The 25,568-nt window shown below is 46.5% G+C and overlaps 1 protein-coding gene across 1 annotated transcript; it reads left to right on the forward strand.

Moving 5' to 3' along the window:
- GPA33 (glycoprotein A33) lies at nt 1-25,568 on the forward strand. The gene is made up of 7 exons (XM_006124226.5): nt 1-273; nt 11,731-11,885; nt 12,074-12,281; nt 12,813-12,971; nt 18,664-18,777; nt 19,630-19,753; nt 20,513-25,568. The coding sequence occupies exons 1-7, from the start codon at nt 231-233 to the stop codon at nt 20,643-20,645; spliced, it is 936 nt and encodes a 311-aa protein (XP_006124288.2). The 5' UTR covers nt 1-230; the 3' UTR covers nt 20,646-25,568.

A 25,568-nucleotide genomic window follows, 5' to 3' on the forward strand; every position in this document is an offset into this window, starting at 1 on the left:
CTGAGAAGGCAGGGCAAGTTCGTAACGTACAGCAGCTTTCCTCAGGTGGAAAGAGATTTCTATTTCTAGTGGTGAACTGAAAGGGGCGGGGAAGACAATAACGTGAAAAAAGAAAGAGGAAGCGAGTCCAACCTAGGACCGATGAAGCTGCCCTGTCTGCCATAGCTCATTAGCTGAAGTAATTCAGCTGCCTTACAGGAAGTATTCTGTAAGGAGGCTAAGGAGAGACCATGAAGGCTGAGAAGGAATGTCAGCTGTTCATTTTGAGCGTGGGTGAGTACTGGTTTGATTGTGTCCTACAGGAGATGGGTGGAGAAAGGTGAATGTTACATAGGCAAATATCTCAGTGTTTTTTATGTATTAATGTCCTTTATTTAGTATAAATGTTAGCCTCTTTGTGATCTGGCAGGTACAGTGATAATGCCTCCGTACTACAATGTCCGGATTCACAGGTAACTCCAGAAGTCTCTTGCAATTTCAGGGTCAAAAGATTGTACCATGGAGGCAAGCATTTGTAAAACCATTGTAAAATGATTTGCTTAGTTGTTGTAAATTCTTTACCCATGAAGTCAAACACCAATGATTCTCAAACTTCATTGCCCTGGACCCCCTTCTGACAACATGTATTACTACATGACCCCAGAAGGAGGGACCAAAGACTCATTGCCCAGATGGAGAACCAAAGCCCAAGGGCTTCTACCCCTGGCAGGGTGCCCATAACCTGAGCCCTTCTGCCCTGGGGGGTTGGGGTTTGGTCCTGGGTAGAGGAGATCTGACTTCGGTTTCAGTGGAGAGACTCTGGCTTCAGTCCCAGGCCTCAGAAAATCCAACACTACCTCTTCCAACCTCATTCAAACTGGGTCATGACCCACTTTAGAGTTCCAATCCACAGATTAAGAATGGCTGCTCTACATTGCATGTAGCCATTTCGAACACAAGATACGGATCTGCCAATATCTATAAATCAAACTGTTTGCCCTTGCTTTTAACATCCAGAGCCTCTACCTGCCTCTCTGATGCTCTGTCTTTTCATTTCCCCCTGTACAGCCCACTCTGCCAGTTACCCCAGACTTCACCTGCCTTGTTTCTTCTCACAAGTACCTCTGTGCCTTTTTTCTATACCAGCCTAGGCATAGAGAACCCTAACCCTACACTGCTGATTTTTTTTTGCAGAAAAAGCTACACAAATTGCACTCCACAATTTGAATAGTTTTTTCCAATCGCTTCTCTAGAAGAGACTTTTCTGCCATATGGCCCCATCTAAATGGGGCCAAATGGCAGAAAAGCCTCCTTTTTCGGAGCAACCCTTATTCCTCATAGAACAAGGTATACAGGCCTCCCCGAAAGAGCGCAAAAAAAATGTGGAAGAGGAAGATGTTCCTTGGATGTGGCAGAGTTTTTCCAGGATACCTCCAGTGTATCCCGGGATACCCCCACAGAGTAGAAGTACCCTTTGTCACTCACCTAGATGCCACCCCTTCCTTACTCAAATCTCTCTGAAAAGTCTCACTTCATACATGAAGCCTGAGAGAAGGGAATTTGTATGTAAAATAACGGAATTACAAAAACTGTATTTCTCAAGAAGTGGTTAAAATTGAATCACTGTCTGATCTTATTGATACAACCTGTTTTACCTCATCTGAGATTGTTCCCCTTCTGTTTGTTCTCACTCTCACCTCTTATCTCGTGGGCGATTCCAGACCCAAAGCTGTTTGGAGCAGGAACTTTGCCTCTCTGTTTTGTGACACACCTTGCACCCTTTGCAAGGGGCTAGAATGATGATAATAACTGGGTTGTTTGCAATGTGGACAAGGAATATCTTTTACTGGGCCAACTTCAATTAGTGAAAGAGAGAGGTTTTTCCAACATACACAGAGCTCTTATTTGGGTCTTCTTCAGCCCAGACATGAAGAAGAGCTCTGTGTAAGCTCAAAAATTTGTCTTTCACCAAGAGAGGTTGGTCCAAAAAAAGAAATATTGCTTCACTTACCTTGTCTCTTTAATAACAAAAAGGGCCAAACATATATTTGGTATGAATATAAACCATGCCTTGTAACACCATTATTAAATCAGTAGAGTGGGAGAGATTCTGGAAGAAGTTATTGAAGCTAAGAATGGTGCAATGTAAACAAGAGAGGACTCAGACCCCTACACAGTAATATAGAGTCTCTAAAAATGCCAGGTACAAACTTCGGGAGTGTTCAGACAGCAAAATGGGCGCATCTCTAGCACATTGTTATTAATTTACTAGCAGATATACCTGGCATTGACTGGGTCTTTAACTGAAGGTTTTTTTTTTTTAATGTACATGCTTTATTTCAATGACTGTATTTTTAAAAATGAAGGAAAATGAAGGCTAGAGTGAGGGTTCAGGGGTAAGGAGAGGCAGGGGATGGGCAGCTTAGGGCAGAGGGTTGGGAGGATGTGTGGGGGCTCAAGGTAAGGGATGGGGGCCTCAGCGTAGGGGGGGAAGGAGGTGAGTGGACTTAGGGAAGGAGCTAGGGGTGTAGAAGTAGAGGCAGGTGGGAGGTGCAGGACTCAGGGAAACGGACTGGGAGGTGGGGGAGCTTACCAGGGCCACCTGTGGCGGCGAGGGTGGTGCTGCTCCCACAGCAGCTCCTCCTGGAGGCCGTGTCAGTGCTTCCCTGCCAACGGCTTCTCCCAAGGGGCTGATGCTGCGCATCCCAGAGGGCAGCTCTTCCAGGGAGAGAGGATCTGGATCTGTGCACTTGTCAGGTGGGTTTTGCGGGCTGACCCTGGCCTCCAGCTATCACCCCCCTCACCCGACAGGTTGAAGTCTGGGGGGGGGCGACATCCCCCAGCCTACTGCTGCGCCCCAGCCTGCTTGCTGGAGCAGTGTCCCCTCCATCCTGAAGCATTTTTGGGGTACAGCACTCTGAAAGCTTGCCCTGGCCTCCAGCTGCACCTTCCTGCTCTCTGGGCTGGCTGGTCTCCAGCTGCACATGCCCTGCAGCTAGTCTGGGGGGGTTGGTACTTTGGGGGCTACCTCCAGCAATCTCCTCCATCCTGCAGTCCGCTTAGGGGGTATTCTGAGCGGCTAGCCTGACTACCTGGGCTGCCCCAGGCCTTCCGGCTCCTCCCATCCCAGCTGCAGGTTCTTTGGGGGGGAGGGGAGGCTTTGGGGGCTGCTCCCAGCCTCCAGGAGCCCCTCTGTGGCCTGCAGGCTGTGTGGGGGGCCAGGTTCCAGGGGCTGCTCTGACCTTCAGCACCCCCACTACTGCAGCCTGCAGGCTGTCTGGGGAGGGGCTAAGCTCAGGGGGTGTCCCTCTTCTCCAGCAGCTTCCCCCCCGTGGCCTGCAGGCTCTCCATGAGAAGGGCAGGGTTTGGGAGCTGCCCTCCCCTTCAGCACCCCGCTCATGGCCTGCAGGTTCTCCATGGGTGGGAGAAGGCTGCAGGTTTGGGGCAGGAAGGCTCCTTACCACTGTGCAGGAAGGCAAGATGGCAGAGCCCCATTTCTGCTGATCATGCTCTTGATGCTGCAGCTGCCCCCAATGGCCACTCAGTACCACATCCCTCCTGTCTGTGCCCCTCCCTTTTGTGTTCCTTCACTCTCTGCCTTCCCCCTTTCCATGTTATGGAAAATAGTCCCATTTCTGGCACTTCCTGTCTTCCAGGCACAATCAAACTCTGACACAATTAAGCTGTGATAAAAGGAAGCTGTATACCAAATTTGGTGGCCCTAGCTTTTACAATTTAGGAGGAGTTCTTGAACAAACACTCACAGATGCACAGACAAATGGATTCACAGACAGACGCAATTTACAATATAGCTAGCTAGCTAAATTTGTACAGAAGTTGCACAGAAAGACCAAGGCTCCACTGTTGTCTCCATCTCTCTCCACTATACAAACATATAACAGACAATTCCTGCCCCACAGAGCTTATGATCTATAGGCGGGTACTGCACACAGATCGGGTGAGGGGAAGCCCAAGGAAATTGTTATATATGAAAACAGTGGTAAGACTGAATGAAATTCGGAGGTACAGAAAGTGTTCCTTAAAGTCTGCCAGCTCATTCTATTTCAAGATGATATAGGTAATGTTTTCTTTGCAGATAGATAAACTTTTATTGGATTTATGTAGCTGCTAGAGTAGCTCCACATTTTGTTAATTCCATTTGATCCAAGATGTTTTAAAGAGATCATCACAGAAGACATGAATGGCTGGGGGAAGACCATAATTTTGTTTCTGCTGGGCTGGGAGTTTCTTTTATGGATGTGTCTACTTCAGGGGTTGGCCACCTATGGCTCCAAAGCCTAATATGGCTTTTTTGCAGCTCGAGCTCAGCCCCTTCCCCCTTACAGCAAAAAGCCCACGCTGGTGCTTCAGCTTTGTGGCATCCCACAAGATTGGAGCACCAGCACCAGCTTTCTGCAGCAGGTAGGGGAGAAAAAACCCTGAGCCTTCCCGCCTGATCCAGCTTGTGGGGAAGAAGCCAGAGCTAGAAATGGTTGCATGCACTGACACTTCCCTTACCCCAGCTGGGGGAAATCAGTGCAAGGACAGGCTTTCAGGAGGCTTTTCCCACTGCTCCTATTGGCCAGAATCTGGCCAATGGGAGCAAAAGGAGGCCATGCCTGGGATGCCAGCAGCATGAAAGCAAGTAAGTGACCTCCTCCACCAGTGCCATCACTGGGTATTTTTTCTGTCTGGGGCAAAATATTAATTATGCGCCCCCTCTCCTTAGGTTATCACGTTTCTCGCTCTTTACTTTTGCAGCTTATTATTTGTTCTTATTGTGTCTTTGCACCCCTAATTATGATGTGCCCCACTTACCTGCCCCCCATTCCCCAAGCTGAGACCCCGTACCTCCAGCCCACTCCCTCACCACCCTGCCGAGACCCAACACCCCGAGCCTGTTCTGCACCCTCCCCCCCGAAACCTACCCCCACCCTGCTCCTCTACCCTTCCTTGCTTCTACACCTCCCCCCAACTCTATACCCTGTCCCCAGTCTGCTCCTGCACCTCCCGGCCCCACATCCTGCCCCCAGCCCACTCCTGCACCCTCCCTCCTGGCCATACACCTCTCATCCATCCTGCTCCTGCACCCTCCCTTGCTCCTGCAGCTTCCCCCTGGTCAGATACTCTGCTCCCAGCCTGCTCCTGCACCCTACCTCCCAACCAGACCTTGTGCACTCACCTCCTCCTGCACTCCACCTCCCACCCAGATCTTGTACTCCTATCTATATCCCACTCATTAGCAGCCCTGTCCTGCACACTGAACCCCTCATTTTGGCCCCACTCCAGAGCCTGGGGGAACCACAAAATCAACTAACCGTGGAACCCCAGAAGAGCTAATCTGGCTTGAGGCTCAGCCCTTCCTGCCCGCCTCCCCCCCCCATCACGGGGCAGGTGTTTTAGCTGGGGCCATATCACTGAGGGTTGAGATTTTTTGGAGGTTTTTTTTTTAACTTCTTACTTGTGTGGTCCTTGACTGATTTTTCTGTGGGTCAGTGGCCCTTGATCGAAAAAAGATTCCCCAACTCTGTCATAAATAAAGACAATATTGAAACCTTTTGTGTTGAACATAATATTTTACTTTATTTAAAATGAAGCCTGGCCAACAAGGCCCCACTTGGGGCCTAGCCCCCATCTGACACCAGGAAGGGCTGGTAACAGTTCCCTCCTGCTGCAGCATGGGTAGGAGGGGAGGCCAGGATCAACTGAAGCGAGCCTGGCCCAGCCCCTTATCCAGCCACTGCTGCCAGGGTGCAGCAGCCCAGTCCCAGCCAGGTAAAATAATCCAGCCTCAAAGCCCCCCTCCACATACTCTTTCCTATCCCCAGCCCCCTGCCCTGAGCCTCTCATACACCTCAACCATGACTCTGCACCCCCACATCCACAAACAGCACCCCCAGCAGCAGAAGTCCCATTAAATAAAGTCTGTGAGTACTATGATTTGTTTAGTCTATTATTAATCACTGTCAGTTATCAATAATGTTACGTTGTATGTTTTCAGTCATGCAAATGGGCATTCTTATATGGCTCTTTGTTGACCACTTGCTCTGAATTTTGATGTGGTTTGGCTCTTTGGTTTGAAAAAGTTGCAGACCCCTGGTCTACCTGAATGTTTCTAAGGGTTGTTTTGTTTTTTAAGTAAAGTGTCTGGAGTGCTACACACGTGTTCAGTAAGGAAACAAAGGGACATTATCACCCTTCTATTTAGAGTTTCTTTGCAAAATGTTCTTAATGGTGTCGCTAATGACACCCAAGAGGATAAAAACAGAAAGAACTTTTACAATCTAATTAGCTTTTTGCCCTTTGTTCTGTTTCTACCCAATTTACCATTCACTCAATGTTGTCAGTGGAAGCAAACAAATCACTTTGACTTTCTGATGTCTCTGCTGCATTCCCAGTACTGCAAGATGGGAGGGGAGGAGGAGGAGTTATCTTGAAGAGGGTGGAATGGGGAGCAAAGTTTTTTTCGGTGATTTCTTAAAAAAAACCTAATAAGCAGCATTTCTATGTCTGAATAAAACCTAAATCTAGGGTTTGAAGCCTGTTGACAATGTCCTTTTATCAATTTTGTATACTGCTCCCCTCCAAAAAAAAAATTTTTTTTTTGGACAAACCACCTATTTTTAGCTAGCTCAGTTGTTTGGTGACAGAAAGCATTTCCCCTAAACAAGTGCTGAATGGACTACCTTATTGAGAGAGCTGGTGACTTGAGGGGGAAGAAAACAGGGTAGGTTAGTTAGTGGTATCACTCACTGAGTGTAATTGGGATAGAAATGTAGCCGTGTTAGTCTGGGGTAGTTGAAGCAAAATGCAGGACAATGTAGCACTTTAAAGACTAACAAGATGGTTTATTAGATGATGAGCTTTCGTGGGCCAGACCCACTTCCACTATTTGATCTGAGGAAGTGGGTCTGGCCCACTAAAGCTCATCATCTAATAAACCATCTTGTTAGTCTTTAAAGTGCTACATTGTCCTGCATTTTGAGTGTAATTGAACAGATTCAGAGAACTAGAAGGATATGTAATGGGGAGTCTTTATTCTCCAGTGAAAAATTGGATTACGAGCCAGTCAAACAATCAGACTAAGGATGAAGCAAATAAGAGAGGGCACCAAAAATATCGGCCCTTCGTATGGGGGACTGCACTTGATGAACTCTCGAGGTCCCTCCAGCTCTAGCATTCTATGACTCTACGGCAGTGCCAGGCAAATTAGAACAATCCTTCAGAGTCACACACAGCTCTTTTATTACTGGCTGCTTCTGCTACTTGTGGGGTTTGGTTTAGCACCTTTGCAACTCTGAATTGATAGCACTTGTGAACAGAATAAAAACCTGCAGTAAATAAGAGGTTTGGCTTTGGCTGGAGGGGGAGGAATAGCTGTGACTGGGAGTGCCTAGGGTTGGGCAGTCACTCTCAATCTCTCTGGGGGTTGGGTGAATGACCTGATGATGAACCCTAACTGGGTGGAACCAGTTTCTGAGGAGTGACAATGGAGTAAGAAAAACCTGTTCTATCAGAAGCCACTGGGGTTCTGCAAGTGCTTCCTGGCACAGTCAAGATCCTGGTTGTACATTCCTCTGGAGAGGCAGGAAGGACTTTGCCTGTCCAAACAAAGCAAGCCAATAGCTTTTTGTGTGTTTATGTGCCTGGGGTGAAAGATTGAAAGGATGGGCAGAGCCAGCTCTGCTGTCGTGCACACCGTCATGTTGTACTAGGTGCCCTATAGCAGCTAATGAGGTAGCTGTAATACATTAATAATAAAAAATACTTTGCCCTGCTATATTACAGGCCCGCTGAGGCTCTCAGAGCACTTCGCCGCTACGAATGAATTAATCCGCCTTTGCAGGAAGGGACTATCACCCCCATTTTTATACATGACAACAAAGGCACAAAAATACGCTGTTACTTAACCAAAGTAACCCAAGAATAGGGTTGCCAGATGGTTTTAACAAAAATACCGGACACACTTGACATTACATCACAATCTACATTTACATCTGATTTAGAAAATACCGGACATTTATATTTTCTCAATTTGTTTTCCGAACAGAAAACTCAAATACTGGACTGTCCATACCTGGCAACCCTACCCAAGAAGTCAATAGCAGAGCTGGGAACAGAGCCCAGGAGTCCTGATTGCTTTCTTCTCTTGCCCTCAGACTTCCTTTCCTCACCATTTATTCTGCTTTTATCAGGAAGGGGAGAGAAGAGCAGGAGCAGCAGTAGGAGACAGGAGGAAAAAGCCAAGTAACTGGCAACTTCCTAGGCAATCCTCACTCTTGTGAACATACATCAGGCTGGTTCAAATGGTGCTGGATATGGGTGGGGGACTGCCAGGCAGTTAAGAGAAGATGCTTGCCAGGCAGCGGTGACTCAGTGTCAGACGCTCCACTGCAGTGACCCTAAGGCTATGGCTACACTATGAGTTTTGGCGCAAGAGCCTATGCAAATAAAGCATGGATTAGCATTTTCTCATGCTTCATTTGCATATTTTCTGCCCATCCGTTTTTTTGCTAGGGGTTTTTGCTCAAAAACAAGCAGTGTGGACGTTTCCTTTTTGCGCAAAAATGGTAAACCTCCTTTTTTGAGGCATAAGGAACTTGTGCAAAAAAGGGTTTTTGCACAAAAAGGAAACGTCCACACTGCTTGTTTTTGTGCAAAAACCCTTAGCAAAAAAATGGATTGGCAGAAAATATGCAAATGAGATAGTGACTTATGCCAATGAGTCCCTCATTAGCATATTTTCTGCTGCAAAAACTCGTAGTGTAGACATAGCCTGAGAGAGAGAGGACACTGGGACTTCAGTTACAGGCATTTCCTTGGGGAGGCTAGAGGGATGGTTTCTTCTAAAGTTCTATCTGGCGTGTGTGACAGAGAGGAGGGTGTGAACTGAACCACAGAGCAGAGCTATGTACAGTGAAAGGCAGAGTGCATTCGGGGAGGCTTTCCCAGATTTTGCCATTGCTGCTGCCTCTCAGAGAGGAAATGGCTCCCAGCTATTCCTGTCTGGCCACAGCACATCCCTAGCACCCTTCAGGCTTTTACCTAATTCATGATAACCGTCCTGGCCTCAATTCCCTCATGAACGAGACATTCCCGCCCTGAGAGCAGACAGGTGCGGTCTTTCTTCACTTTCGGAAGCAAGTGTAAACCTTCCACTCACCAATCCCTTGCTGGCGTCTATACAGCTCATCACAAGGAGAAAGTTGCCTTGCCCTCTCTCTATCCCATGCATTAAATTCGCTTGTGGGATTAGTCTGAAGGTCTGACATAAGTAGCAGGGATGTGACTCAGCCCTAATTTGCATTTACAATAAGATTGAACTAACTGCATGGCTGAGGTGTGAAAAATGCTGTAGTGTAATCCCCAGTGTAGATGCAGCTAAATGGATGGAAGATCTAGTTTATCGCCACTTGGCAAGGTGGACTCCTTCTATCACTGTAGGAAGCATCTGTACTGTGGTGTTACAGTGGCCCAGCAGTAGCATTGCAGTTGTGCCTTTGCAGAGCCAAATAGTGTAGACATCCCTGGGCCATGGCCTAAGGCTGCATCTCAGCCACCACCAACTCCCCTCTACGATGAAGAGAAGTGACCACCCCGGCACTCTGTGACAGCACAGCCCTTCACTAGCCTCTGGCACTGTCCCTTTCACCCTGCTCCTGAAGGGAAGCTGCCTCTGCACTGGGAGTGCCTTTGTCCGCTCCTCCACCCCAAGATGAGGTGGTCAGGTTCTGGTTTTGGTCTCATTCCTTCTCTCCTCTAATGACTCAGCGGTGCCATAAAAAACCAAAGCAGATATTTTAAAACACAGCTTCCTGTGGACACAAGGTCATGGTGAACTGACTGTAAACAGAGTGAGGCCTCCATATCCAAGACCCCTATGTTGTGCTTAGGAGAGAGCTCAGTTTTGACCAGAGTAGCATGGCTTCATGCTCAGATGACACATTACAAAAAACTCACTATTTATAATGTGGCTGCTTCACCGAACCACAGGGAAGGCCCCTCCCTTCTGAAACCTTCAGCTACCCTCCTCTACCTCTTCCCTGCCTTCTTCAAAGTCTGAAGCAAGTACTTCAGTACAGGAGGACAGTTTGCGCTCTCCCACCCATCTTCTCAAGAAGCTGGCCTGTTGTGGAGTCAACACTCCCTTTCTGCTGTTGGAACCTCACTGTTGTTCCAAAGTTTCCCCTGTGCAGGACATCATAGTGCAGAACCCCAGGGGACATTAGATCTTTCCTGTAGCTCTTGCAGGAGAGGAAGAAATGACCTGTAAGCCTGGCAAGAAGTCAGTCCAGAGCAGCACCAGGGCAGAAGGGAGTTGCTGTATGATGAAGCCAAAATGATGCTGAGCCCTACCACCATATCCCATGTATGATCTGCCGAAGCTTCAGGAAGGGACCTAAGTCATTGTACCAATGGGGGAGCTAGTGGGAGATGGGAGTGGATACATTTTTTTTGCACACCTGGAAAAGGGTTTTCATGTCAGGGCTTGAACTGGCTTCTCAATTACCCAAACCTGCTCTCCTTTCCCTACAATAAGCACAACTGAACATTACTGCTGCTTGTTTAACCATTTCACTAACAGGGAAAGTTGAGTCTAGTGGAGGGCAGAAGGAAAGGGAGGACATGGGGGAACAGCTCTCTGCAAATCAAGCTCCTGTTCTGATATCCTGGATCAGTTTCTCTAGCCTCACACTGCTCACGTTATCTACCAACAGTCAAATTCTACACACTGGATAACTCCCAGGAATGTGCATCCCATTGCTTATACGATGAGATATGCATATGGCAGCTAATTTAACCTCTAGGGAAATAGCATGCCTAGGAGCCACCCCTGCCGCCACTGTGAATAAACAGATGATGGAGAACCCACTCTGGAAATTAACCCTAATGCAAAGCTGGGCCTATGGGGAGTTAAGGTTGCTATCAGTAACTTCAGAGTGGGAAGTATCACAAAAACATGGCCTTTGTCCCCAAGACTAACATTACAACCCCCTCCCCCCAATTTCACAGCTAATGTTCAGTTTTCAAGGAATGCAAACATGGCAAAACATGGAAATGCACAGCTAAACAACTGCAACCCCTCCAGAATGCCAGCCAGCTTTGTCCCCCCTCTCTGATAGTTTCCCCATGGCTCAGCAACTTGTGGATTTGGGGTATTTTCCACAGTAATAATAGCTTTGGGGACCTGCGCTTGGGTCAAGTCACTCAGGATTGATGCTAGGGAGAAGGCCTAGTTCACAGAGGGACTCTTCAGAAGAGGAGGTATAGAAATAAGGCCTTGCCTCTGGAGCATGATTCATTATATTGATTGAGAGTTGCCTGTGCGAAAAGTCTTCTGCAGCTAGAGAGGAAGACACATTCTCTCTCGTTCTCAAGCAGAGACAGTACAGTGAAGACTCATATGATATCCAATAATAGGCTCCAATCTAACCTGGTTGAGTGCAGGTCCCTCTGGAGTACCCAGAGATGCATTTCTCTGGTCAGGGAGAGATGGACTGTTTGTTTTTTTCCAAAATGACAAGGAGTCCTGTAGCACCTTATAGACTAACAGATGTATTGGAGCATAAGCTTTCGTGGGCAAAGATCCACTTCGTCATGCATCTGACGAAGTGGGTCTTTGCCCACGAAAGCTTATGCTCCAATACATCTTTTAGTCTATAAGGTGCTACAGGACTCCTTGTCGCTTTTGCAGATCCAGACTAACACGGCTACCCCTCTGATGTTTGTTTTTTGTCTCTCTCTCTCTAGTTCTGGTGACTGCCCAAGCTCTCACTGTGAACACACGCGTCAAGGAAGTAAAGATAGCAGCAGGCAAGAATGCCACCCTCCCTTGTGAATTCCAGACCACTGCTGACCCTGGAGATCGCGCAAACTTTGTCTCCTGGAAGAAATTACACCCACAGGTAAATCACAAGATGCGTGAGAAGATTTTGAGGATGATGGAAGGCAGGATATGAGGGTAACTTGAGGAGATTAGGGAAGGGTAGTTTTTTTTCCCCCAGTTCCTGTTCCGCTTCCAATGTGGTGTTAGTTTGAGGACACACATCACAGAAAATAAGCTTGCTGTTTAATGTCCCTTTCTTTATTATAGGTTGATATTGTCACAAAGTATTTTGATGGCTACGTGCACTATAGCAAGAGTTATGAAGGCCGCCTGCAGTTCCCTAGCACTGCAATCACAGATGTCAGCATCACCCTCCAGAAGGTGACCATGATGGACAATGGAACGTACATGTGCACTGTCCAAATTCGCACAGATCTCCCCGATGTCTCTGCAGAGATAGATCTTCTGGTCCTTGGTAAGGCTCTCCCTTCCTCCTGAGTTAGTACTGATCCAAGGCCCAGCTCAGTGACAGGCAGCAAAACGCAGCTACCAGGAAGTGATGTTGTTGATTCAAGGGGAGTGCTCTACTCTCACAGTAAGCACTGAACCAGTGCTCCACAGCAATAAGAGTGAAACCACTCCCAGATACGTCAAAAGAAAGCATAAGCCATCGTAATTATAACTATGCTGTACCAAGAAGAGTAGGTTCACTTTAATGATGGTGGAGGGAAAGTAATATATACATCTAAACATCTTATGATTGACTCCTGAACTTGGGTGATGTGGGAGGGGAGGGCAATGGGTAACAAAGTGCTGGGAGAGGCAAGGATTCATTCTAATTCTTGCAAGAAAATGGTATGAGTCAGACCAGTTTCTGGGTGGGAGGAAAGCACACAGCTGCAGAAGATGGGTTGCAGGAACGTGTAGTAAGAAATGGCTACAGATCTCTCTGCATAACCATGCCACGCTGCATCACCTTAGGCCATTCTCCTTTCTTTTCCTCTAGTGGCTCCATCCAAGCCAAAGTGTAAAGTCATAGGGACACCAGAATATGGACAGACCATTAACCTGAGCTGCAATTCTCACGAGGGGTCTCCAAAACCTGAGTATACCTGGCAAAGCTTCAGTGTACTGAACCAGCCCCGAGCACTGGTCTCAGCAACAGGTATGTGAGATGCAAGGAGGCCAAGCCATGGTGCTTGCTGCAGTTTGGGAGCTGAAACATTCTGGATTGAGGATTAACATGTGCTTAGGGCCCTTTCACAAAACAAGAGTAAGAAACACCTGAGAGTAAATGGGTGGCTACCTGGAGCAGCGATGGGCAATGATTTTCATCTCTAGGTCACTGATTCAAGCCTAGCTAAGAGCCAGCTGAAAGTATTGTAATTAATTTCCAATGATCATTTGTAACCGGCAAAAAATTTCACATCTGGCAATTTCTCTTAGTGGACATATCTATACCCTGCCTCAATTGATTCTAATAGGCCCTGTATTGTCACCCACAGCCAGCTGAACTCTTCCACCACAGAGGTAACTGCTAAGCTCAGGGCTGAGACCAGGTGGGATGGAGGCTGTCAGGACAGTAACTGTCACTCACAACAGTCACTTTTTATTTTAAAATAGCATCAGAACAAAGGGAGTGGGGAAGCTCCTGAGGAGTGGGGAGCCAGGAGGGATGTCTCTAAAGGAGATGGGGGTGCAGCTGTCCATGCCGTGCAGTCAATCAGCAAGAAGTAGTAGCGTATAACAGGCCCTTAGGCATGGTTACCAAATGCTGCCATGTGTTTCTTGACCAGCTCCACAATTGAGTTGCTCTGTGTTTCAACCTGTCATTCATTGTTTCGGATCCGGTGCCTTGGCGCAGGTGCAGAGATGAGCTGAGAATGGTCCTAATTGGGTGGGGTGCTCTCTCTCTGAAACCTGCCCAGGTTAATGCCAAGGAGGAAATCCACGTAGAATCTCTTGTTCACTTGACTGACCACTGGGTGGTGCCCCTGCCTCAGACACAGCAGCTTTTGTCTTTGCTATCACAATGCATTTTTAAAGAGAAAAGAACCATGCTGCACACTACTTCCTTCATTATTCGCCTTCCCTGGGGCAGGAGTTTGTTCTTGTCTCCTTGCATTTGATACCGATTTTCAGAGAAAGGCTGTCTATTACAGATGCAGAAAGAATTTCTCCCTTTGTGATTTAGGGCTGACAGCGGGAGGCTGTAAAAGGAATACGGCTGTCAGGGTAGCCATATGTGAGAGCTGCTGGAATGCTTGTGTTGGAACAATGGGCCAGGGTGTGCTGAATTTCTTTGGAATCCATCCATTCTGACAATGGTGGGACAATTCCTGTTTTGCTCATCTGCTCTTCATCTTTCCAACTTGGCTCATAGGGCAGGCTATTTGTTCACAAATGTTTGAATTTTCTTAGGAATATATCAGTATTTATTATAAAAAATCGAACAGGTAAAAATCTGGGTAAAATTAAGTTCAGTATTTTGGGTAATTTTGGGGTAAACATTCAACAAATTATGTTCTAAATGGGGATGTAAGCAAGTAGTCAAGTATACAATTAACCAATAAGCCTGGGCTTATCGGTTAATCTTCTAGAGTACTCCCATTTCCCCCTCCTTGCTGCCTCGGATACAGAGGCAGCAATGGAGGAGAGGGGGAGCTTAAAAGCCAGTCCTCTCCCCTCGCCCAGAACTGGTTTCACATTTCCGCCTGCCCCACTATAGCACAGGAGTGGGGGCCGGGGAGGCTGCCACAAAGCAGCCTCTCCTCAATGGGATGCGGAGCAAACCCAGGCCTGCTGCAGACATAGGCTGCTGCAGCAGCAGCAGGAGCTGGGACCCCTCACCGCAGACAGGGGCTGCTGCCACAAAGCAGCCTCTGCCTATGGCAGGTCCATGCTCTTGCAGACAGAGGCTGCTTCATGGCAGTGTCCCTGTCCCCTGGAGCAGCCTCTGTTTGCGGGGAGCTTGGACCCCTCACGGACAGGGGCTGCTGCTGGAGAAGCATGGCAGGCCCATGTTTGCCGCCGACAGAGGCTGCTCCCTTATAAGCAGAGCAGCCTCTATCCGTGGGGAGCTCAGACTCTGCACAGACAGGAGCTGCTGCCATCCCACACTGCTGCCTCTGATACAGGCAGGCAGCTGGTCCACGAGGGAAGCTGGTTTTTAAATTTGCTCCCCGCACTGCTGCCTCTGCTGTGCGAGATGGCAGGGGGCTCCCTGGGAGTGGGGCCAGGAATGCACTAGCTGCCGGTCCCGCCCCTGGGAACTATCGAATAGTTGAATAACTGCTAAGAATTCATGTGTGGTTACTCGACTATTCAATTAACTGACAGCTAATATCCCTAGTTCTAACACTCTGGGTTGGGTAATTTTGGGGGCTTTTTTTGACCCATTTTAGCACAAAAAGTAGCATATTAACTTATTTGCTTTGCTGGTAACTATTTGTGTTATCTGTAAAGCTGGTGAGGAGTACAAGCTGGGTGTGGGATTGACAACAGTACACTGAACAGTCAAACTGGATTGATCTAATATCAAAGGAATTTCATCATGACTTAAATCACCACATGGAAAGCCTCAATTAAATAAACTGGTTTTATTCAACTTTTCCATTTGTACTTCAGTTACTGTCTAAAGAAAGGCGCCTTCTCCTTGGTTGATCCATTAAGGCTGACAGACTTGCTGGGCACTTGAGCAAGATGGGGAGAAGGGCCATCTCTGTGCTCCCCAAAGGAAGGGGCAAGGCTGGGGCGGCCAGCCTTTAGCACCACTGGAGTATGTTAAGCTGGCTGACCCACCTTCCAGCCAGCCCTCAGAACTGCCCAGAGTGCATCATGCAGCATTCGGGCAGTAATTTAAAGGGACTGGGGCCCTGGCTGCTAATGGTTCTGTGGTGGTGGCAGCCAGAAGCCCTGGGGAAACTGCCCCCTTTGCCCACCCCCATCAATGGGCCAGGTTTGAGCTAACCATTAAATTATGTTGCATCGCTACACAATATTGGGTGCATCTTTTTGCTACTGTGGAGTGTGCAACACTGTAACAACTATACATTTAGGTTATGTCTACACTGGTGGCTTCCCTTGTGCAAGAACATCTTGCACAAGAAAACGTCCACACTGCCCTGTGGGCGCTGTGCTTTTGCGCAAGAGCTCCCATGGCAGTGTGGATGCTCTCTTGTGCAAGAAAGCTCCAACGGCCATTTTAGCCATAGGGCTTTCTTGTGTAAGAAATCCCTGCTGAGCGTCCACACTGCCCTTTTGCGCAAGAGCTCCTGCGCAAGAGGGCTTACAACTGAGAAAAAAGAGCGTAGCGCTTGCGCAAGAAGCCCTCTCTTACCACGCCATACTGTACATTTCCTTGCGCAAGAGCGGGCGGGCAGTGTGGATGCTCTGCAGATACTTGCGCAAGAACGGCTGTACTTGCGCAAGAAGCCACGAGTGTAGGAATAGCCTTAGGGTATGTCTAGACTACAGGGTTTTTTCAAAAAAAGTAGCCTTTTTTTTTTTTCCCAAAAAAACTTCACCTGTGTCTAGACTGCAGCCACATTCTTTCGAAAGAAAATCAAAAGAACGCGGCAGTTTTTTCGATCGCGGTAAACCTCATTTTACAAGGAATAATGCCTTTTTTCGAAAGTACTCTTTCTAAAAAAGGCGCTATTGAACGCAAAGTGTGCATTTTCGAAAGAGCGTCTAGACTCTCTTTCGAAAAAGTGGCTTGCTTTTTCGAAAAATCTCCTTGTAGTCTAGAGGCTGTCTTTTTTAAAAGGGGCTTTTTCAAAAGTTTCTTTCGAAAAAGCCTCTTTCGAAAGAGGCTTATAGTCTAGACGTAGCTTGTCTTAAGCAATAATAGATTAATGTTATTAGATTCTTATTCATTGTTCTGGCACTTCTAAAAATGGGTAAAAAATGGTAAAAACCAAATAATGGCTTTTGCAAAAGCCACAAATTTTAAGGTTAGAAAAAGATTGTTAGTAAAAACTGGAATAAAGGGTCTTACTCATAGGAAAATTATTCTCTTCTCTATTAATTTTGGAGATTACAACCCAGCACTGCTGTGTAGTATTGAAAACGGTAAATATAGTGATGCCCCAAAAATGGTAGCCTAAAAAGGGAGACTGTGAAAAGGGCTGGGGAGAAAAAAAAATCATCACCCGTAAAGTTTGCAGATGATATTGCAGATGATGAAGTTGGACAGGAGAGGTAAATAATGGAGAGGAGAGGTAGCTAATTCAGAATGATCTGGATTTTGTGCAAGCAATCAATACGAATTTTAATATGGCTAAGTGTAAATGTATACATTTTGGATAAAAGAATGTAAGCCAGATAGACAGGATGAGGGACTCTATCCTGGGAAGCAGGGACTAAAAAAGCTTTGGGGTTCATGGTGGATAATCAGCTAAAAGTAACCTCCCAGTATGATGCTAGGGCCAAATGGGCTAATGCAATTCTTGAATGTATAAACAGCAAATCTCAAATAAGAAGAGAGAGAGGTTATTTTGCCTTTGTTTCCCACTGGTGCAACTGATGTTGGAATATGGTATCCAATTCTGGTGCCAAGTTCTGAAGAAGAATGTTAATACACTGGAAAGAGTTCAGAGACAAGACATGAGATAGAAAACAAATAGTGACTGAGATCTTTGAGTCTGTTTATTTAGCTTAACAAAGAGAAGGTAAAAGGGTGACTCGATAACAGTCTACAAGTACCTACATGGAGAACAAAATATTTATTTGTGGGCTCTTCAGTCTAGCAGAGAAAGTTATAACACAATCCAATGCCTGGATTGGAAGCTAGGCAAAAATTTACCTTATTTCCAGTCTGAATTTAATGTTTAGAATAATGTAATCGTGGGAACAAATTACCAATGGTCATGGTGAAGTCTCCATCACTGACAATTTTTAAATTAAGACAGGATGTTTTTGATAAGATCTGCTCTAGGAATTATGTTGGGAATATTCTATGGCTTATGCTACACAGGAAGTCAGAATAAATGTCCCATTTGGCCTAGAATCTATGATTCTGTGAAAAAAACACGCATGGGAAAGTGTGGTGCCAGATGATATGCTTAAAAATATTGATCAAGCCCACCTTTTCCAACAGATGGCTGACAGGGGTCACTGGTAAAAAACTTGATGTGCCAGTTACAGATAAAAAGGAAAGCAACTTGAATAAAACTAAATGTATACAGATGAAATGATAAACTCTATAGTTCTGAGCTCCACTAGCTCAGGGTAGGGAATGTGCAGCCTCGTAGCAGTCCTGACAAATATATGATTGCTCCCCATGGATTGATTATACAGCATGAACTGCCTTTGCCTAACTCTACCTGACTATAACTTCCCACTAGTTTCCTCTACTGGCAGATAATTATGACGTCCTGAAAGCTAGTGGGTTGAAAGACTTGCTACCAGGCGGGGTGTTAGCTCTTCAAATGACCGTTTCTCTGAGCCAGCTGCTCTCAGCTGTCATATTCCTCCTGACAGTGACATCTTTTGTGACACAGCATACTAGGTTGCTGGCCACATATGAAAGAGCAAGTCAAACTTTTGCTGAACATTTACTTGCCTATAACCACACCCACAATTGCAGCTAAACAGCTGAAAATTAAATATATAGCTAGTACCAAAGAGCATATTTCTATTTGGCCTTCCTTATCTCTCACTGAGAACCACATGGAGGCTAGTCTAATCTCACACAAGTCACAAAACCAGCCAAAAACTGCAACAACTTTTGGTCATTACCAATGGGGGCTGAACTTGAAGGGGTAATTTAGATGTGAAGGGCTCCTTGCCCTAGTCCCTTCCTTGATCTAATCTTCTAAAATTATTTTATTTTGGGGATTTGTATTTTGCACCAGGACAACAGATAACTCTGAAGAACGTCTCTGCAGACACCTCCGGCTTTTACATTTGCACTGCCACCAACACTGTTGGACAAGAGTTCTGCAACATGACAGTTTCCATTATACCTCGTAAGATGCTACTGACTGCTTGCGAAGGGTGGGGGAATGTATTCAGAGACTAAGGCTATGTCTATACTACAAAGAAAAGTCGGAAAAAGATACGCAAATTCCAAACCACAATTTGCATATCTTTTTCAGCTTTTTTTCCAAAAGAGGATTTTCCGACATTTGGCCAGTCTACACGGGGCCAAATGTTGGGGAAAAAAACCTCTTTTGGAACATCCCTTCTTCCTCATAAAACGAGGTTTACAGGGATGCCAACAAAACGCGTCCACTTTTCTGACATTTGTTTCGGAAAAGCAGATGCGTTCCTTGGAAGTGTCAGAGCTTTTCTGGGATACCGCTGGTATCCCAGAAAAGCTCTGTAGTCTAGATGTACCCTAAATGTAGTTGAGGGGCTTAATGGGAGAGCCACTGGAGTGCTGCTAAGTGTATCCACAGCCCCACTCTTCTAAGAACTGGCCTCTTTCATCTCTTTAAAACAAACTCCATTGCCCTGCTTGAGGTGCTCACATTTAGACCTGTCTGTAATAGTGAATAATATTAAATCTGTATCTAATTATATATGGGCATGAGCCACAAGATTAAGATCTGAACTTGATCAGGAGTATGGGAGTGTTCAGATCCCACAGGACTGGCTCCAACTGTTGAATTGATCAGACCTGCCCTTGCTATCCACTGGATCAGTGCAGAGTCAAGAACAGTTGCTGCAACTAAAACGATGTCCAGATCTATCATTATGTGGCTGGGACCCTAAGAAGGGAGATGGGGGCTTGGTCTCTAATGGGTGTGATTCTGATCCGATTTGAAGTCATTCTTAGTGCACGCAGGTTGTGACTGTGTTGCTCTTTCCTTCCACAGCATCTATGAACATTGCCCTCTATGCTGGTGTCATTGGTGGTGCAGTTGCTGCAATAATCGTCATCGGGATTTTGGGCTATTGTTGCTGCTGCCGGGGCAGCGACGACAAGGAGTATGAGATGACGTGAGTGCCTTTTCCCAGAAGAGTAGGTGGGACATGTGAGAGAGAGGCTTGGTGAGAGGCAAAATATGCTTTCATCTCCTCTCTGCAGCATGGATGTATGGAGGGTGTGTAGAGAGGGATAATGATGTGGAAAACTGGCTGATGGGGCACAGGTTTTATCTATGGCAAAGGTGAAAGATTTAATCCAGGAGAGGAGAAGGCACTATGCAATCCCATCTTTGCCACTGTAGTTTGCCTCTCTGTTCTCATTTACCATACTGGTTCTGCTCTTATGGGCCTCTTTGTGATCACTGATGTATGACGACCCATAAGCACCATATAGGGGGTTAGATGGAGCTAACAAGCCCAAGGAACCCATCAGGAACCACTTGTGGGTATCTGAAGTCCAGATCAGTTCCCTTATTTCTCCCCAGTCTCTACAATTTCTGTTCTTGTGGGTCTGAGTCACCCTCATTGCTCATACTGGGTGGGTTTCTCTTCACTCCGCAATGAGGATAGGGTCCCTGCCCCTTTTGAGAGTTCACAGATACTCCAGTCATTGCCTCTCCCTGCAAGTGCTGCAGGAAATGGCACAAGGCCATTCACAGCTACTCCAGCCCCAGCAAGAAGCTGTGTGGGCCAGTGGTTCTTAAACTGAAGTCCAGAGAACACTTCCCAGTGGCCTGTGGAGCCACCTCTGTGACAGCAGTGAAAAATATTCCAAATGAGAGTTAGTGAATACTAGGTAATCTCTCTTTCTCTCCCCGGATACCGGTCTAGTGAGCAAGGAGAGAAGGAGCCCGTCAAGATTCGGGGACCAGATGAAGAAGAGTTTGAGAAAGAGGAGGAAGACTGGAAGGCAGAAATGCCACACCCCAAACTAGAGAGAGAAAGTTCATATGCTGAGGCATAGTCACTGCTGCCATAGTAGAAACAGCAAGCAAGAGGGGACTGAGTTAAGTAGTACGGTTTACTCCAGACTGATCTGATCTCAGCTGTGGTCTAGACTGCAAGCTTCTAGGTACTGGGATCCATTTCTTTTAATCCTTCTGGCACATGCCTAATGCACAATAGGTACCACCATAAATAAAGACCCAAATGCAGAAACAAAGTTTGTTTCCCAGCACTAGAACCTCTGCTTCATCCACTGTAACCCCCTTTCCACAGAGGAGGAGATGTCAGGCTTATTTGGAGAACAAGGAGTAAATCCCTCAATGCAAATTACTCGGGGCCATTAGATCCACGAAAGATTTCAGATTAATTGGGAGCCACTTGGAAAGGGCAGACTGGCTAACTTGGATACTTTTAGTACATGTCCCAGGCTTCAGCCAATACCATGCACTGTATTAGCCTGCTAGGCACAAGCACAGTGGCATTATTACCCAGTATTGGATCATTTTAACTTTAATTTGATCATGAGCAGCAGGCTAGTTTAGAAGATGTCCAGTTTCTTCTTAAGCTTTCACAACAGGGTTTTTTTGTATATAATGAAAACTATGTAACAAAAATATAGAACATGATTCCAGCTGATTGCCAGGAGCCTCCGCTGGGAACAGCTATTGCACTGATACTAATGGGATGTCTCGAAACAGCAGAACTGACCATTTTATCTTACTTTTTGTACTTGAAAAGCTCTTCTGTACCATATAGGCATTGTCTACAGCAGCTGGACTCTAATCCATAATTGGCAGCTGGGAGGTCTAAGAGCCTGTCCTTCACCACCTCACTCCATTTGCCTCTGCACAGAACAGACTGTTCCCATCCTAAGAGATTCTAAATGTGCATTCTCATGTCCCATCCCAGAGCCCTCTGTCCTTATTTCCCCCACCCCAGAAACAGACAGGACAGAGAGAGGACCATTTTCCCTCTTCATATATGTAGGGGAAATGCTATTTTTTCTTCTAGTGCTGCCTGAAAGAAGCGAAGTACAGATCAAAACAGTGTCCTACACTAGATTCAAAACTGTCACACATTCCATCTCCCGCCAGCATTTTAAGGGCTGTCCTCAGACTGGCATTTGAAAGTCCCACAAAGATAATTCTTCCTTCCCTTATTACCATTCTCCTATCTCCTGCTTTTGGGACAGTCCTATATAATCCAACAGATTTTTACAATATTAATTTGTATAGTACTAGTTAAAATCTATATTTAAAAAATCATTAAATATTTTTAATTAATCTTTAGTATTATATTATTCTTTTGCCTTCAGTGACTTTGCCGAACTCAACAGCTTCTCACGGAGCTTTTCCTAGCTTACATAATTAATCCATCAAAATGCAGCATTTCCTGGGTCCTTACATAATCAGTCTACTAAAAGTACACATTTCCTTTAGCATTTATTTTATAACTGACACTCAGAAGAAATTTACATTTTACTCATTGCAATTATTATTAGATAAGTGTGTCTACCACAGCTGTTTTCAAAAGTAAGTACAAAACCATCTGCTTGCACTGAAGAGGCTAAAAGTCTAACTCAGAAATACACTGTTCAGACGCATGACAACCAGGAACATCAGCCATGGGCATAACATAGGAAGGCTTCATTTAAAAGTGGGTTTCAGGCTTTGTCTACACTAGCAGAGGTAAAGAGCTGTCAGTTCAAGTGCTGCTCACAGAGTGTTAACAGTGGAACTGCTGTTGTGTATCCAAACTGTCAACTGCCAGAGCAGTAGCAGCGGCATTCAGAGTGGTGCACTCTGGACAGATATCCCAAAGGGCATCACTTCCCTTTCTGCTGCTGAGGCTTGTGGGAAGATGGATGGGGAGTGTGGCTGTCACAGGGCATCCTGGGTCCTGTCCCAGTGCTTAGTGGTGCTTGTTAGTGGAAGCAATCTCTGTGCTTCCGTCTGCATTTGGCACCATCTTTCAATGGCTTTTGTGCTGCATGCTCTGCCTCCGCTGTCTGCGGGAATAGCTCCTGAACTGTTGAAGAAAATGCTGGTGGATTTCACTTACATGTCACAAATGGCAGTAGTTATTCCTTAAGCTACAAAGCAATGATGAGCTGGAAACTGAGCTTGCCATGCATCGTGCCTATGACACAAGATTTCTTGTGGCATTCATGGAGTGACGACCACAGTGGAACACGACTTTTGGGTTCAGGAAACAAGCACTGAGTGGTGGAATTACATCATCGTGAGTCAGGGGTGATGAGCAGTGGCAGCAGAACTGTCGGATGAGGAAGGCCACTTCCATGCGACTATGTGCTGAGTTTGCACTAGGACACACAAATGGGAACTGCCCTAATGGTGGAGGAGTGTGTGGTGATCGCACTGTGGAAGCTGGCTACCAATTGGTCACCAATCAGTTTGGAGTGGGAAAATTGACCCTCAGACCTGTGCTGATAAAGCGTGCAGGGCCATCAATCGCATCATGCTCCAAAAAACTGTGACTCTGGGCAACATCCATGAAATTCTGGATGGCTTTGCACAGATGAGCTTCTCTAACTGTGGTGGGGCCATAGATGGCATGCATATTTCAATCCTGGCACCAGACCGCCTAGCTGCCGAGTACATTAACTGCAAGGGGTATTTCTCCATGGTTCTGCAGGCGTTTGTGGATCACCAGGGGCATTTCACAGACATTAATGCAGGCTGGTTTGGAAAGGTGCAAGACGCTCACGTCTTTTGGAACACTGACCTGTTCAGGAAGGTGCAAGTAGGGAGTTTCTTCTTGGACCAGAAGGTCACCGTGGGGGAAGGCAAAATGCCCATTGTGATCCTGGGAGACCATGACTATCCCTTGATGCCTGGCTGATGAAGACATACACTGGGAGCCTTGGCAGCAGCTCAGTAACAGGTTCAGCAGGTGCAGAACAACCGTGGAGTGTGTTTTTGGCTGTTTAAAAGCCCACTGGCATTGTTTATAGTGGAAGCTGGACCCGGCCACTGACGGCATCCCTATGTTTACAGAAACATGCTCTACCCTCCATAATCTTTGTGAAGGGAGAGGTGAAAGCTTCACTCAGGGCTGAACCACTGAGGCTCAGCATCTGGAGACTTTGAACAGTCTGAGACCAGGGCTATCAAGGCATGTCTACCCTAGGAAATTATTTCAAAATAACTTATTTCAAAATAACAACTCCAGAAATAACTATTTCAAAATAGTGTATTCACACTACAGGGAAGCTTTGAAATTAGTCCAAGGCAGCTCCATTAAAGTGGATGTACTACCTCAAACTTAGAGCCCCAGGAAGCACTGGGGTGTAATTACTTTGAATGACTCTGGGGAGTAGTTATTTTGAAATAGAAGCAGTGGAGCGTCCACACTGCCACTATTTGAACTAAGCGTTATTCCTCATGGAAAGAGTTATTATTTCAAAATAACCAGCCCCTTATTTCAAAATAACAGGCTTGGTAATGTGGATGCTCCACTTGTTATTTCTAAATCAGGGGAGTTTTGAAAGGGATCTAGTGTAGACCGAGACTTAGAGGAGCACAGCTTGGGGACATAAGGATTAGGTAAGCCTGGAGGCAGCAATTTGTTGCCAAAAGCCAGTAATACTTGTTGCCAATCCAGAGAATGCAGTGGCTGTAATGCTAGTGCGGGACTGTGATTGGTCACTATGATGCACCGAGTACAACAGTTCCTGTTGCTTTGCTGGGGAGTGCATGCTTGTTTTCATGGACTGAAATAAAGAAAACTTCCAAACCCATGAATTTAATTTATGAAAAAAACAAACAAATATAAAACACACACGCAGAATGACACATCTGCAGTTTAGGAAGAGATGGAGGGAAGGAAGAGGATGTTTAGAGATTTGTGTATGTCCAGGTATTATATGCAGCTGTGTTGTCTGACGTGCTGTGCAAAGGGTGCTGTAGCTGAGCAGGGCTAAACTGCACAGGGAGGAGTGCACTGGGTGCCTTTGGGAGTCTGCAGGCCTAGAAGGTGAAGGCGTAGGTGTGGAGTGCAGCAGGTGCCAACTGGGGAAAAGATGGTGGCCAAAATGTGCTGGCGGTGAAGTGGGTGCATGGAAAGCAGTTTTGGGATACTAGCTGGTGGGGGGTGGCATTCACAAAGCTGTCCTATCTGCAGTGCTAGCAGTGCCTGCAGAGTGTCATCTTGGTGCCCCATAATATTGAAGAGCCGCTCCGTGGCTTCATTCCAGCACTCGGCATTCTCCTTCCGCTCCTTCCTTTCAGCGACTCTCTCTCTATTCCTCCAGTTCTTTTTTTTTTTTCAGCAGCAGCCTGTAGCCTGGCCAGGAGGAGGATCCTGACTGCGGAAGTGCTCTGCGACTGTGGGGCCTATTTCCACTCCTCCCTGATCTCACACATTTGGGCAGAGTTGCTCAGGGCTGTGTCGGCTGGCTCCCTAGATAGCTTCGAGGAGCAGTGGGCACTGACTGGGGTTCTTGGCTCAGAGTGCCCCTCTGGTTCCCTCATTTTGACCTTCTGACCTGCACCTCTGAACCTGTTTGTCATTAGTTATCGCCCAGATTTACTTGGAGCCTGGGTCCAGTGGTTCCTCCTGCAAGGCTAGGGGAGAGGCCTTTAGAAGTCGGCAGGCTCATGCATGTCCCAGGATTTTCCAATGAGGCCTATAGCATAACCCCGCACCTCAAATCATCTTTACTTCTATGAGGATGCTTCCTTGCTGTGCACAGGCAATCATCCAGGGCTATCAAGGAAAGCTGGCATGAGTGTTCCAGCTTGTGTGGCCTCTCAGGAGAGATTCAGATACCATCCAACCAATTAGCAGAGGGCTCACGGTAGTTTTTTTGGATTCTACTGGTGGTGCACAATCGCACATGCCTTAGTGCACGTCAGGGGGTGCACACCCCTAGTGTGCCTCAGTGCCCCCTGACTGTCCTCATATAGCCCCTCGCAGGGCC

Source organism: Pelodiscus sinensis, chromosome 1 (assembly GCF_052426305.1).
Source record: "Pelodiscus sinensis isolate ZL-2025 chromosome 1, ASM5242630v1, whole genome shotgun sequence".
Classification (NCBI taxonomy): Eukaryota; Metazoa; Chordata; order Testudines; family Trionychidae; genus Pelodiscus; species Pelodiscus sinensis.